Raw genomic sequence first — 13,661 nt, 5'->3', positions numbered from 1 at the left:
CATAGCAACCAATCAGATTCCACCTTTCATTTTCCAAAGGAGCAGCCAACAATGAAAGGTGTAATCTAATTGGTTGCTATGGGCAACTAAGCCAGTTCTACTTTACATCAGTTTGATAAATGACCCCAATAATGTTGGGCATGAGGAGACGTGTTCACTGGGTGGGTTGGTTCCCACCAGGTTCTCCTAGCCCAGCCTGGCTGACAAGTCTCTGCCTATTTGTGGGGAGGAGCTACAGTAGTGCCACCCAGTAGACACCTCTCCCAGTGTTTGTATCTTTTCAAAATCACATCCTTGAACGTTAAGTTTTTGCATTTTAGTACTTCCATTTAAAACTCTCAATTATTATTTTTTTCCTCTGCTGGGTGTTGCCATTTAAACCCATTTGTTTTTCTCTGCTTGATTAAGGGAAGTGGCCTGGGCAACCAGGTGCTATAAATTGAACCACTAAACTCCCTGAGCTTGCTCTTCCTGAGGCTTGCTCTACTAAGTGGGCTTCTTATTAAGTGGAGTAAAAAATAAAGGAGTTTAAGAAAAGGCGTTGGAAACTAAGGTTGGATATAATTTCCTTGTGTGTTGTTGGATTAATTTTACGTAGTCCTTCAACTACAGCAGACAGGGTCTAATTCTAAATCATATATACTGTTTTACTTTTTTACTGTTGTAATCCCCATTTAGTATGTGTTGCACAATTGACAACGCAGTCCAGTGCACATCTTGCATGATGTATGCAGTCCTGGAACTGCCGTTCAAGGGTGTATATCTTTGTTCAAGATATGAGCAAATTACCCGTTTGGAATCGCAAATCGAGTCTCTAAACGGGCAAGTTGCAACACTGAGAGGCATTGAAAATTTGCAAAAGAGTTTGCTTCTCACCGAGCAAGCACTCTTTGGGGTAGATGAGGGGGAGGGTGACAGAGAGGAGGCTGAGAAAAGTGACGTAGCTAGCTGGGTAAGGCTACTTTCACACTAGCGTTCGATCGGATCCGTTCTGAACGGATCCGATCATAATAATGCAGACGGAGGCTCCGTTCAGAACAGATCCGTCTGCATTATTTTAGCATATAAAAGCTAAGTGTGAAAATAGCCTCGTACGGATCCGTCCAGACTTTCAATGTAAAGTCAATGGGGGACGGATCCGCCTGAAGATTGAGCCATATTGTGGCATCTTCAAACGGATCCGTCCCCATTGACTTACATTGTAAGTCTGGACGGATCCGCACGCCTCCGCACGGCCAGGCGGACACCCGAACGCTGCAAGCAGCGTTCAGCTGTCCGCCTGTCCGTGCGGAGGCGAGCGGAGCGGAGGCTGAACGCCGCCAGACTGATGCAGTCTGAGCGGATCCGCTCCATTCAGACTGCATCAGGGCTGGACGGCTGCGTTCGGGTCCGCTCGTGAGCCCCTTCAAACGGAGCTCACGAGCGGACCGACGAACGCTAGTGTGAAAGTAGCCTAACAGTTAGAAAGCGGGGTAGAGGGAAGAGTGTCAGGGAGGCTAGCCCTGATCTAAAACACCCCAACAAGTTTTCACGTTTGGCAGATGAGAGGGATGTCAGTCCAGGGACGGCACTGCAGCAGCCGGACACTTCCTCTGCCAGTCAGGGGAATGGCAGCTCCAGTAAGCAGGGAACCAGGAGAGCAGGGCAGGCCAGACAGGTGCTGGTAGTCCAAGACTCCATTATTAGGGGAACAGATAGGGAAATCTGTCACAAAGACCGTGATCGCCGAACAGTGTGCTGTCTTCCTGGCGCTAGAGTTCGACACATCGCTGATCGGGTTGACAGATTACTGGGAGGGGCTGGAGAATATCCAGCGGTCATGGTCCATATCGGAACCAATGACAAAGTTAGAGGTAGGTGGAGAGTCCTTAAAAATGATCTCAGGGATTTAGGTCAAAAGCTTAGGGCAAGGACCTCAAAGGTAGTATTTTCCGAAATATGGCCTGTACCACGAGTCACACAAGAAAGGCAGCGGGAGATTAGGGAGATTAACAAGTGGCTCAAGAACTGGTGTAGGAAGGAGGGGTTTGGGTTCCTGGAGAACTGGGACGACTTCTTTATCGGCTACAGGCTCTATCGTAGGGACGGGCTGCCCCTCAATGGGGAAGGGGCAGCTGTGCTGGGGAGAAAGATGGCTAGAAGGTTGGAGGAGTGTTTAAACTAGGGACTGGGGGGGAGGAAAATTACATTATAGGAGGGAAAGATAGGGCAGATAGAGACCGGGGGCAATGTAGTAGGACTGGGGGAGGAATGGAAGGAGGGACTAGAACAGTTCAGAAGGAAAGGTGTAGGGTAAAAAATATACATAAACCTCTCAAATGTATGTATACTAATGCCAGAAGCCTGACTAATAAAATTGGGGAGCTGGAATTAGTGATGTGTGAGGAGAACTATGACATAGTGGGAATAACTGAGACATGGCTGGATGATAGCTATGACTGGGCAGTTAATGTACAAGGTTACAGTCTGTTTTGAAAGGATCGTCAAATCCGGAGAGGGGGAGGGGTTTGCCTTTATGTAAAGTCTTGTCTAAAGCCCACACTCCGTGAAGATATAAGTGAGGTACATGAACATGTGGAGTCACTGTGGGTAGAGATACATGGAGCTAAAAACAACAATAAAGTACTAATAGGAGTTTACTATAAACCACCTAATATACCAGAGTCCACAGAAAATCTACTACTTAACGAGATAGATGAGGCGGCAAATCATAAAGAGGTGGTTATTATGGGGGACTTCAATTACCCAGATATAGACTTGTATATCTCATAAGGGAAACAGGTTCTTGGCAATAACCAAAGACAATTACCTCTCCCAACTGGTTCAGGGACGGCCATACTGGACTTAGTATTAACTAATAGGCCTGACAGAACAACAGACGTGCCGGTTGGGGGACACCTGGGAAATAGTGACCATAAAGTAATAACCTTCAAATTATCATTCAAAAGAGCGTCTACAGGGAGGAACAAACATACCAAACTTCAAAAAAGCTAAATTCAGCCAACTTAGAGAGGCCATAGGCCGAACTAACTGGGACAAAGTCCTCAAAAATAAAAATACAGCCACAAAATGGGATATCTTTAAAAACATCCTAAAATCTCATTGTGAGAGGTACATACCGTATGGGAATAAAAGGTTAAGGAACAAAAAGAAACCAATGTGGATAAATAGAACTGTAAAGAAAGCAATAAATGACAAAAAGAAAGCATATAAATCACTAAAACAGGAGGGTAGCACGGAAGCACTGAAAAACTATAAGGAAAAAAATAGAACATGTAAAAAACAAATAAAAGCGGCCAAACTAGAGACCAAGAGATTAATTGCCAAAGAGAGTAAAACTAACCCTAAAATATTCTTCAATTATATAAATGTTAAAAAGTATAAATCTGAAGGTGTCGGCCCTTTAAAGAGTAATGAGGGGGGAGTCGCAGAGAGCGACGAGGAGAAAGCAAAGCTGTTAAATATTTGTATTCACTGAGGAAAATAAACTATCAGATGACATGCAGAATGTAAAAATAAATTCCCCATTAAAAGTGTCCTGTCTGACCCAGGAAGAAGTACATCAGCGACTTAAAAAGATTAAAATAGACAAATCGCCAGGACCGAATGACATACACCCCCGTATCCTAAGGGAATTAAGTAATGTCATAGCCAGACCCTTATTTCTGATATTTGCAGACTCTATACTGACAGGGATTGTCCCACAGGATTGGCGCATGGCAAATGTGGTGCCAATATTCAAAAAGGGTCCAAAAACAGAGCCTGGAAACTATAGGCCGGTAAGTTTTACATCTGTTGTGGGTAAACTGTTTGAAGGTTTTCTGAGAGATGCTATCTTAGAGCATCTCAACGGAAATGAGCAAATAACGCCATATCAGCATGGCTTCGTGAGGGATCAGTCATGCCAAACTAATTTAATCAGTTTCTATGAGGAGGTAAGTTCTAGACTTGACAGCAGCGAATCAATGGATATTGTATATCTGGACTTCTCCAAAGCATTTGACACTGTACCACATAAAAGGTTAGTATATAAAATAAGAATGCTCGGACTGGGAGAAAACGTCTGTATGTGGGTAAGTAACTGGCTCAAAGATAGAAAAAAGAGGGTGGTTATTAACGGTACACACTCAGATTGGGTCACTGTCACTAGTGGGGTACCTCAGGGGTCAGTATTGGGCCCTATCCTCTTCAATATATTTATTAATGATCTTGTAGAAGGCTTGCATAGTAAAAAGTATCAATTTTCGCAGATGACACGAAACTGTGTAAAGTAATTTACACTGATGAGGACAGTATACTACTACAGAGGGATCTGGATAGATTGAAAGCTTGGGCAGATAAGTGGCAGATGAGCTTTAACACTGACAAATGTAAAGTTATGCACATGGAAAGGAATAATGCAAGTCACCCGTACATACTAAATGGTAAAACACTCAGTAACACTGACGTGGAGAAGGATCTAGGAATTTTAATAAACAGCAAACTAAGCTGCAAAAATCAGTGTCAGGAAGCTGCTGCCAAGGCCAATAAGATAATGGGTTGCATCAGAAGGGGCATAGATGCCCGTGATAAGAACAAAGTCCTACCACTTTACAAATCGCTAGTCAGACCACACATGGAGTACTGTGTACAGTTCTGGGCTCCTGTAAACAAGGCAGACATAGGAGATTTGGAGAAGGTCCAGAGGAGGGCAACTAAAGTAATAACTGGAATGGGGCAACTACAGTACCCTGAAAGATTATCAAAATTAGGGTTATTCACTTTAGAAAAAAGATGACTGAGGGGAGATCTAATAACTATGTATAAATATATCAGGGGTCGGTACAGAGATCTATCCCGTCATCTATTTATTCCCAGGACGGTGACTGTGACGAGGGGACATCCTCTGCGTCTGGAGGAAAGAAGGTTTGTACACAAACATAGAAGAGGATTCTTTACGGTAAGAGCAGTGAGACTATGGAACTCTCTGCCTGAGGAGGTGGTGATGGTGAGTACAATAAAGGAATTCATTGCCTGATTGGAGTCGGGAAGGATTTTTTTATTCCCCTAAAGTGGGGAAAATTGGCTTCTACCTCACAGTTTTTTTTTGCCTTCCTCTGGATCAACTTGCAGGATAACAGGCCGAACTGGATGGACACATGTCTTTTTTCGGCCTTATGTACTATGTTACATTTGTTCCGTATCATAGTAGCACTTTAGTGTGAAACATAGCTCTCTATCATTTAGTAGCCTGTCAGCATTTCATACTATCTGTGGTTAGGGCAGCATGAAACTGCTGACAGCTTCCCTTTAAATCCATATAAGTCTCTCAATAGGTAGGAACATTTTATGATAATAATAATAAAATAACATAATTCCAAGTCCTACTTGGTGCTTAAATGACTAAATCATATTATCTGTATGCATTTACCATTCCACCAATAGAAATACTGCACTATGTAAGTAGAAGAAAAAGGTATTATAATGTGTCACAGATAAGCGTATTATGTGTTTTTATTATGCACTACCATACCGGGCTCTCTGTTTATTTTAGCCAAGACTATCCTAAAGGACACTATTTAGATAAGGGCTGTAAGCCACATAGGCAAATAGAGGGCTGCTGGGTGCTGACAATATTAACATTTCACAGACTTATTATCCATAAAAAAAGAAATGACACATTGATACTTCCTTTCTGTCAGTAACTACTTATACCAAGGTGTCACATAAATATGTGATGTAAAAGATAATACAAAAATGTTAAACAGAAAAACCACAATTGGGGAGAAAAGACCAGATGCCTGCAGTCCCAACAGATACACATAGTCCTTTCCTTGTTGCGGTAGAAGATCTAGCTGATTTAGTAAATTAATATGCGGTATATGGTGTATATATAGAGATATATATCGAAGAAGAGATCACAGCACTGCAACTGCAGTCGTGAAAATCGTGGATTTATTCTCAAGTGTCCATCAATTCATGATGTTTCAGTGGCCATCTGGGGCTTTTTTCAAGGTAGGAGCTGAAATTTCACATATTTATGGACACTTGAGAATAAATCCACAATTTTTACAATTGCAGTTGTGTGATCAATTCTTTAATATATATATATATATATATATATATATATATATACATACTGTATATACATATTGTGACACAGTGAGGGGTTGTGTCTGGCAAGGCAGGTATTTTCCTCCCAGCATGTGCGGCTGGGCTGGTTTCCAGCCAGGAGAGGTCAAATACCGGACCGGAGTTAAAGTGCCGTTCTGGGTTTTGGCAGCACCTGGCTGTCCTTAAATAAGCAGCTGGGCTCAGCAGCCCAGTCTCTGTTTTTGGGATCTGAGGCTTTCTTTGTGCCGTGCTGGAGGGCTGAGAGCCGCACACTGGGGAAACAGACCCCCTAAAGCCTGCTGTGGACTACTGGAGGCAGAACTGCCAGCAAGGTGACTTATGTTATATGAACTTTCCTATGTGTGTCTGCAAACTTACGTGCTGTTTTGTGCAATTGCCTCAAGTGTGAATAAACACTGACGTTTTGAGTTAAAAACTTGTATTTTGCCTCTGTACTGCACCCGCTTACCTACCAGAGCGAAACCCCACAATATAAACATATATATATATATACATATATATATATATATACATGCACCATATATATGAATTTACAGTAAGAAAAAGAATAATTACTTCAGCAACAACTTCTACCGCTCTAAACAAAGAAAGGATATTGTATGTCTGTTGGGATTGCAAGCACCAAATTTTCAGATATTGCTACTTCCAGTGCTGTTGTTACCTTCTTATTCTTATTTGTCATTTGGGGGACAGTTCTCCTGTAACTGGGGCTGACATAGCCCCCAGACAGGTTTTACATGGCTGTAATATGTAACTGCAGAGCTGATCTTGGTCTAAGACCTATCAGCTCACAGAGACTCCTAGCTTCTGGCAATCACATGATCAATAGGGCCACAGCTCTGCCGCTACCTGATCTTTAAAGACCATAATTTTGGCAGGACCAGCCAATCATCTAATGTGTATGAAGGTGTCACGATTTCCCCCACCCACAGCAGTGACGGGGTAGATAAGGATTGTACTTGTGATTTTGTTTGATTTTCGGCTAAACCTATGGGCATTGTCCTGGCAGTTCCATGGTATTTATACTTTAACGTCTATATCTGGACTTTGTTGCATGGAACCAACTAGGTCACTACCTCCTGGAGTAGTCCTAGTGTAGTTTGCAGCTAATCCATGGAGGTCAAAGACACCAGTGCGAAGCATCAAGGGATCAGGTAAAAGGTATAGTCTGAATATAGTCGAAGATCAGGGCTGGTTGAGTATGTGCATTTTCCAGATAGCAATTTTAAGGTTGTGGCAGGAGTCAAGGAGCTGAATCGGTAGTCAGGCAAGGTATGGTACATGCATAGTTAGACAAAAAAATAAAAATCACACATGTATTGGTTAATAGACACTTTCTTCCTTTTACCTCCTTTAAGAACTCCTTATTTCTGCCAACAAAAGCCAAGGAACTTCTTGGGCAGAGAAGTGGCAGATGAGGTTTAACACTGACAAATGTAAGGTTATGCACATGGGAAGGAATAATGCAAGTCACTAGTACATACTAAATGGTAAAATAATGGGTAACACTGACATGGAAAAGGACCGAGGAATTTTACTAAACAGCAAACTAAGCAGTATAACCAGTGTCAGGCAGCTGCTGCCAAGGCCAATAAGTTCATGGGTTGCATCAAAAGGGGCATATATGCCCGTGATGAGAACATAGTCCTACCACTTTAGAAATCACTGGTCAGACCACACATGGAGTACTGTGTTCAGTTCTTGGCTCCTGTGAACAAGGCAGACATAGCAGAGCTGGAGAGGGTTCAGAGGACGGCAACTAAAGTAATAACTGGAATGGGGCAACTACAGTACCCTGAAAGATTATCAAAATTACTGTTATTCACTTTAGAAAAAAGACGACTGAGGGGAGATAATAACTATGTATAAATATATCAGGGGTCAGTAAAGAGATCTCTCCCATCATCTATTTATCCCCACGACTGTGACAAGGGGACATCCTCTGCGTCCGGAGGAAAGAAGGTTTGTACACAAACATAGAAGAGGATTCTTTACGGTAAGAGCAGTGAGACTATGGAACTCTCTGCCTGAGGAGGTGGTGATAGTAAGTACAATAAAGGAATTCAAGAGGGGCCTGGATGTATTTCTGGAGTGTAATATTACAGGATATAGCTACTAGAGAGGGGTCGTTGATCCAGGGAGTTATTCTGATTGCCTGATTGGAGTCGGGAAGGAATTTTTTCCCCTTTAAGTGCGGAAAATTGGCTTCTACCTCACTTTTTTTGCCTTTCTCTGGATCAACTTGCAGGATAACAGGCCGAACTGGATGGACAAATGTCTTTTTTCGGCCTTATATACTATGTTCTTGTATTACAGTATGTGACCGCTACAGTAAATGGACCTGTACTTTAATCAAATATATCATAGTGACATATCAAAGGTTTAGATCAGTGGGGGTCTGCGTGCTGAGACCCCTGCCAACTGCTAAAATGAGAAGATAGAAGCAGTCACACAAAGCAGTGTCTCTCCTTGCTGCTAGAGATGGACTGGAGGTAGGCTTGTGGACTTTATATTGAGCCTGTCTTCAGGGCAGGGAAAGACAGCGCTCTGTGCATTTTCTCAGGGAAAGACAGGCTTTAAGTGTCACATTAGAATTTGCTACATCGGCACTGACCACAATGCTGGCGGAGTACAAAAGGTTATCCGATATCATGGACTATCAATTTTCTATAAATGAATAATCAGAATTGTCAAATCACGTGGAAATGATGAAGATCCATGTGGTAAGCCAGTATAATAAACTGCCATAATAATGTATTCCTACACAGTACACTCAGAGGAGTTCATGTGATGTAATATTTGCTGACACATTTGTTTTCATAATGATAAATTCAATTCAGTACTAAAAAATTCATACAGTATAAAACACAGATTGAATTCCAGATGGAGAAATTAGCATTTGACCTTGTAGCATTCCAATACCTGTGTGTAATATCGGGCACATCTTGCGCTTTGATATTAAACATGACGTGTAATGTCGTCAAACATGACATTATTAATAATACACAATAATAATATTATATTTAAACTCTGCATAAGAGAACTGCTGTTCCTGTCCTCAATTACAAAAATTACTTTTCTGCGTCATAAATCAAGCCCTCCACATGTATGTTTTTGGCACACACACAATTGGTATATTCCTCTATTGCCTAAATACCTGGCTGTTATCTGTGCTTTCCTTTCACGGTGCCTTCTGTTCAGTTCCTAATCCGTATCAGTGCAATGGGGGAGAGTTATCAAAACTGGTGTAAAGGAAAATGGCTTAGTTGCCCATAGCAACCAATCAGATTCCACCTTTAATTTTTCAGAGCTCCTTTGGAAAATGAAAGGTGGAATCTGGTTGGTTGCTATGGGCAATTAGGCCACTCCAGTTCCTTTCTTCCAATTTTGATAAACCTCCCTGAATGTCTTACTGTAAACATAGAGGGTTTAGTATGCAATATTAGTTCTTATAGACAGCAGTCTATTGTCACCCCGGCATTCACCTCTATACACAGAACACATTTAGAGACAGATCTAGGAGATATGTCTTAGGATTTCTACTCCTAGTGTTGTTAAGCAAAGTGTTTAAAGCACGTATCCCCCCATGAGGCATGTAGAAATAGTACACTGATTAACCCTTTCCTGATGCAGCAATTTTCAGTTTTTGTGTTTTTCGCTCCCTGCCTTCCCAGAGCCATAACTATATTAATTTTCTGCTCACACAGCAGTATGAGGGCTTGTTTTGTGGGACAAGTTGTACTTTCTAATGCCACCATTTAATATTCCATACAATGTAGTGGGAAGCGGGGAAAAAATTCCAAATGGGGTGGAATTTGAAAAAACAACAACACACCAGTGCCTTCTAAAACAGCTGAGCAGTGAGGGTCCCAGATGTTGGACCCCTACCGATGAGATACTGATAACCTATCCAGAGAATAGGTCATCAGTATAAAAGTCTGGGAAAACCCCTTTAAGCTAAATTCTACAGCCAAAGGGTTGATAATTTTTGACTCCCCCTTGTACATACGGGATGCAGTCAGTCATTAAAATGTACAACATGCCTGTCTGAATGAGGCCTTAGCTCCCCCATCGGTTATTGAACCTGAGAAATAAAGGGTGGAGCAATGACTAATGTCATGAGAGAGGACTTAGACGGGTTGTCCTGGATACAGAAATTGATGACCTACGGTCAGAACAGGTTATCAATATCAGGTCGGCAGTGGTCCAAGTCGAAGAACCTCTGCTGATCAGCTGGGCAGACCAGGTACTCATTCAGGTGCATACTAAAGAGGATACAGCACTCACAAGAGCGTCACAGCCCACTGAACTGATATTGATGACCTTTCCTGAAGATGTCTTCCATATCTGTATCCCCCACAACCCTTTTAAAGAAGTATTCCCATCTCAGCCATTCAGTTGAGCTGTGCTACACTATTTCTGTAACTCCCATAAAAATGAATAAGATATATGAAGACTAGCTTCACTGTTTCCATACCTTCCGAGTCACAGAAACACCAAAGATTACTGTGCTCCACTGCAGCTCCTATTGACTTCTATGGCAGTTATGGAAAGAGCGTTGTACAGCTCGTTCAGCTATTTTTGGAACCCCTGGCCACCGCCACTCACACCTGATTGTCATCCCATTGATTGAAAACACCTGACTCTAATGTCACCTTTCAAGTATCTGCTAATCCTAAAGGTTCACATACTTTTAACACCCACATACGTGATATTGGATCATTTTCCTCAATAAATAAATGACCACGTCTAATAGTTTTGACTAATTTGTTTGATCTACTTTCAGGACTTGTGTAAAAATCTGATACGGCTAAATTCATGCAGAAATATAGGAAATTCTGAAGGGTTCACAAACTTTTAAGCACCACTGTAAATGGAAGAAACAATGCTTCTAAATTGAGGTATAGGAATTTTGCTCTGCGTCACTGATTCAATGTTGTTATTCAGACAGTAAAAAACAAATGTATTCCTAGATGTTACATCTTGGTGTCTCATAACAATCTGAAAGGAAAAATGTAATAGAAAGTTATAAATACCTCATCGGCATCTGTTGCAGTCAACTGCATAATTTTTGATCCATCGCCAATGTTCTCTTCTACTGTAAGGTCAAGAATATCGGTTGGAAATACTGGTGGGTTGTCATTTATATCCTGAAGTGTGATTTCCACCTGCAGAAGAAACAATAAGACCAGGTTACAAAGCTACTGATTATATTATACATATATACAGTCATGTGAAAAAATTAGGACACCCTTTGAAAGCATGTGGTTTTTTGTAACATTTTTAATAAAAGGTTATTTCATCTCCGTTTCAACAATACAGAGAGATTAAAGTAATCCGACTAAACAAAGAAAACTGAAGAAAAGTCTTTTCAAGATCTTCTGTAAATGTCATTCTACAAAAATGCCTATTCTAACTGAGGAAAAAGATAGGACACCCTTGCCCCTAATAGCGAGTGTTACCTCCTTTGGCTGAAATAACTGCAGTGAGACGGTTCTTGTAGCCATCTACCAGTCTTTGACATCGGTCTGAGGAAATTTTCCCCCACTCCTCAATGCAGAACTTTTTCAGCTGTGAGATGTTTGAGGGGTTTCTTGCACGTACAGCCCTTTTCAAGTCACCCCACAGCATCTCAATGGGATTCAAATCTGGACTTTGACTTGGCCATTCCAGGACTCTCCATTTCTTCTTTTTCAGCCAATCTTTGGTTGATTTACTAGTATGTTTTGGGTCATTGTCATGTTGCATGGTCCAGTTCCGCTTCAGCTTTAATTTTCTAACTGATGGTCTCACATGTTCTTCAAGCACCTTCTGATACACAGTAGAATTCATTGTGGATTCTATGATGGTGAGCTGACCAGGTCCTGCTGCAGCAAAGCAGCCCCAAACCATGACACTTCCACCTCCATGCTTCACAGTTGGTATGAGGTTCTTTTCTTGGAATGCTGTGTTTGGTTTACGCCAAACATGTCCTCTGCTGTTGTGTCCAAATAATTCAATTTTGGACTCATCTGTCCAAAGAACATTATTCCAGAAGTCCTGGTCTTTGTCAACTTTATCTCTGGCAAATGTCAGTCTGGCCTCGATGTTTCTCTTGGAAAGCAAAGGTTTCCTCCTTGCACACCTCCCATGCAAGTTAAACTTGTACAGTCTCTTTCTGATTGTAGAGGCATGTACTTCTACATCAACAGTAGCCAGAGCCTGCTGTAGTTCTCGAGATGACACTTTAGGGTTTTTGGAGACCTCCTTTTAGCATCTTGCGGTCTGCTCTTGGGGTGAACTTGCTGGGGCGACCAGTCCTGGGCATGTTGGCAGTTGTTTTGAAAGCCCTCCACTTGTAGACTATCTTCCGGACAGTGGAATGGCTGATTTCAAAATCTTTTGAGATCTTTTTAAATCCCTTCCCAGACTCATAGGCTGCTACAATCTTTTTTCTGAAGTCCTCTGACAGCTCTTTTGCTCTCACCATGGTGCTCACTCTCACTTCAACAGTCAGGAGCACACCAAACTAAATGTCTGAGGTTTAAATAGGGCAAGCCTCATTCAACATGCAGAGTAACGATCTACTAATTATGTGCACCTGGTGTGATATACCTGTGTGAGATCTGAGCCAATTTAAGAGGGAATACATGTGAGGGTGTCCTATCTTTTTCCTCAGTTAGAATAGGCATTTTTGTAGAATGACATTTACAGAAGATCTTGAAAAGACTTTTCTTCAGTTTTCTTTGTTTAGTTGGATTACTTTAATCTCTCTGTATTGTTGAAACGGAGATGAAATAACCTTTTATTAAAAATGTTACAAAAAACCACATGCTTTCAAAGGGTGTCCTAATTTTTTCACATGACTGTAATATTGTTCAGCAATGGTGTAAAGCCGACCATACACATTAGATAGATTAGAAAATCAGCCATTTCATGTATATAGGGGTCTATTGGCTATCACTCAATGGCAGATGGCAGAGGAAAGTAGGATCAAGCATGTTGGATTTCAACATGCTCAATCCTTTATTCCTATGGGAGAGGCAAAGAGTATCTCCCAAGAAACAGAAACATCCCACCAGTGCCATCTATTGGAAATGGCGCCCGATGAGTCAAGTTCCAACTTTCCAACAAGCCTTGGCATTTGACAAGGAACTATAGCCAGACCAGATATCCATCTGTAGACAGCTGTTTTGGGTACTTGCTCCTTGTCTGTACGGAGTAGGATTCTGGCTGCCGGATCTCCTTAAAGAGACCAGTCACGTATGGTGACTTTCTGGAAGTACTTTGCTGGTGAAATGGTTCTCTTTCTTAGAAGATACCTCTATGTGTCTTCGTTTCCCATGAGCATCACCAATAAGTCCCCATACCGTGGAGTATTCCAGTAAGTCTACATACAGGACTGGTCTCTCCAAGGAGATTCAGCAGACTAAAAGCAGTTTTATACCTATATTATCTAATGTAATATCTTGTTCCCTTGTTCAACAGATCAAGTTTATTTGCTGAACGTCCTATGAGAAAATAATATAATACTATAAAATAATTCAAGATGCTATTGATAATGCATA

The 13,661-nt window shown here is 41.6% G+C and overlaps 1 protein-coding gene across 1 annotated transcript in view; it reads right to left on the bottom strand.

Moving 5' to 3' along the window:
* FAT4 (FAT atypical cadherin 4) overlaps window positions 1–13,661 on the bottom strand; it is a 233,005-nt gene that overhangs the window by 73,539 nt on the left and 145,805 nt on the right. The window contains exon 2 of the mRNA XM_044302251.1: window positions 11,151–11,282. Within this exon, the coding sequence (XP_044158186.1) occupies window positions 11,151–11,282 (132 nt within the window). The remainder of the gene's footprint in view (window positions 1–11,150; window positions 11,283–13,661) is intronic.

Source organism: Bufo gargarizans, chromosome 1 (genome assembly GCF_014858855.1).
Source record: "Bufo gargarizans isolate SCDJY-AF-19 chromosome 1, ASM1485885v1, whole genome shotgun sequence".
NCBI lineage: Eukaryota > Metazoa > Chordata > Amphibia > Anura > Bufonidae > Bufo > Bufo gargarizans.
This window is presented reverse-complemented; position numbering and strand designations above follow the sequence as displayed.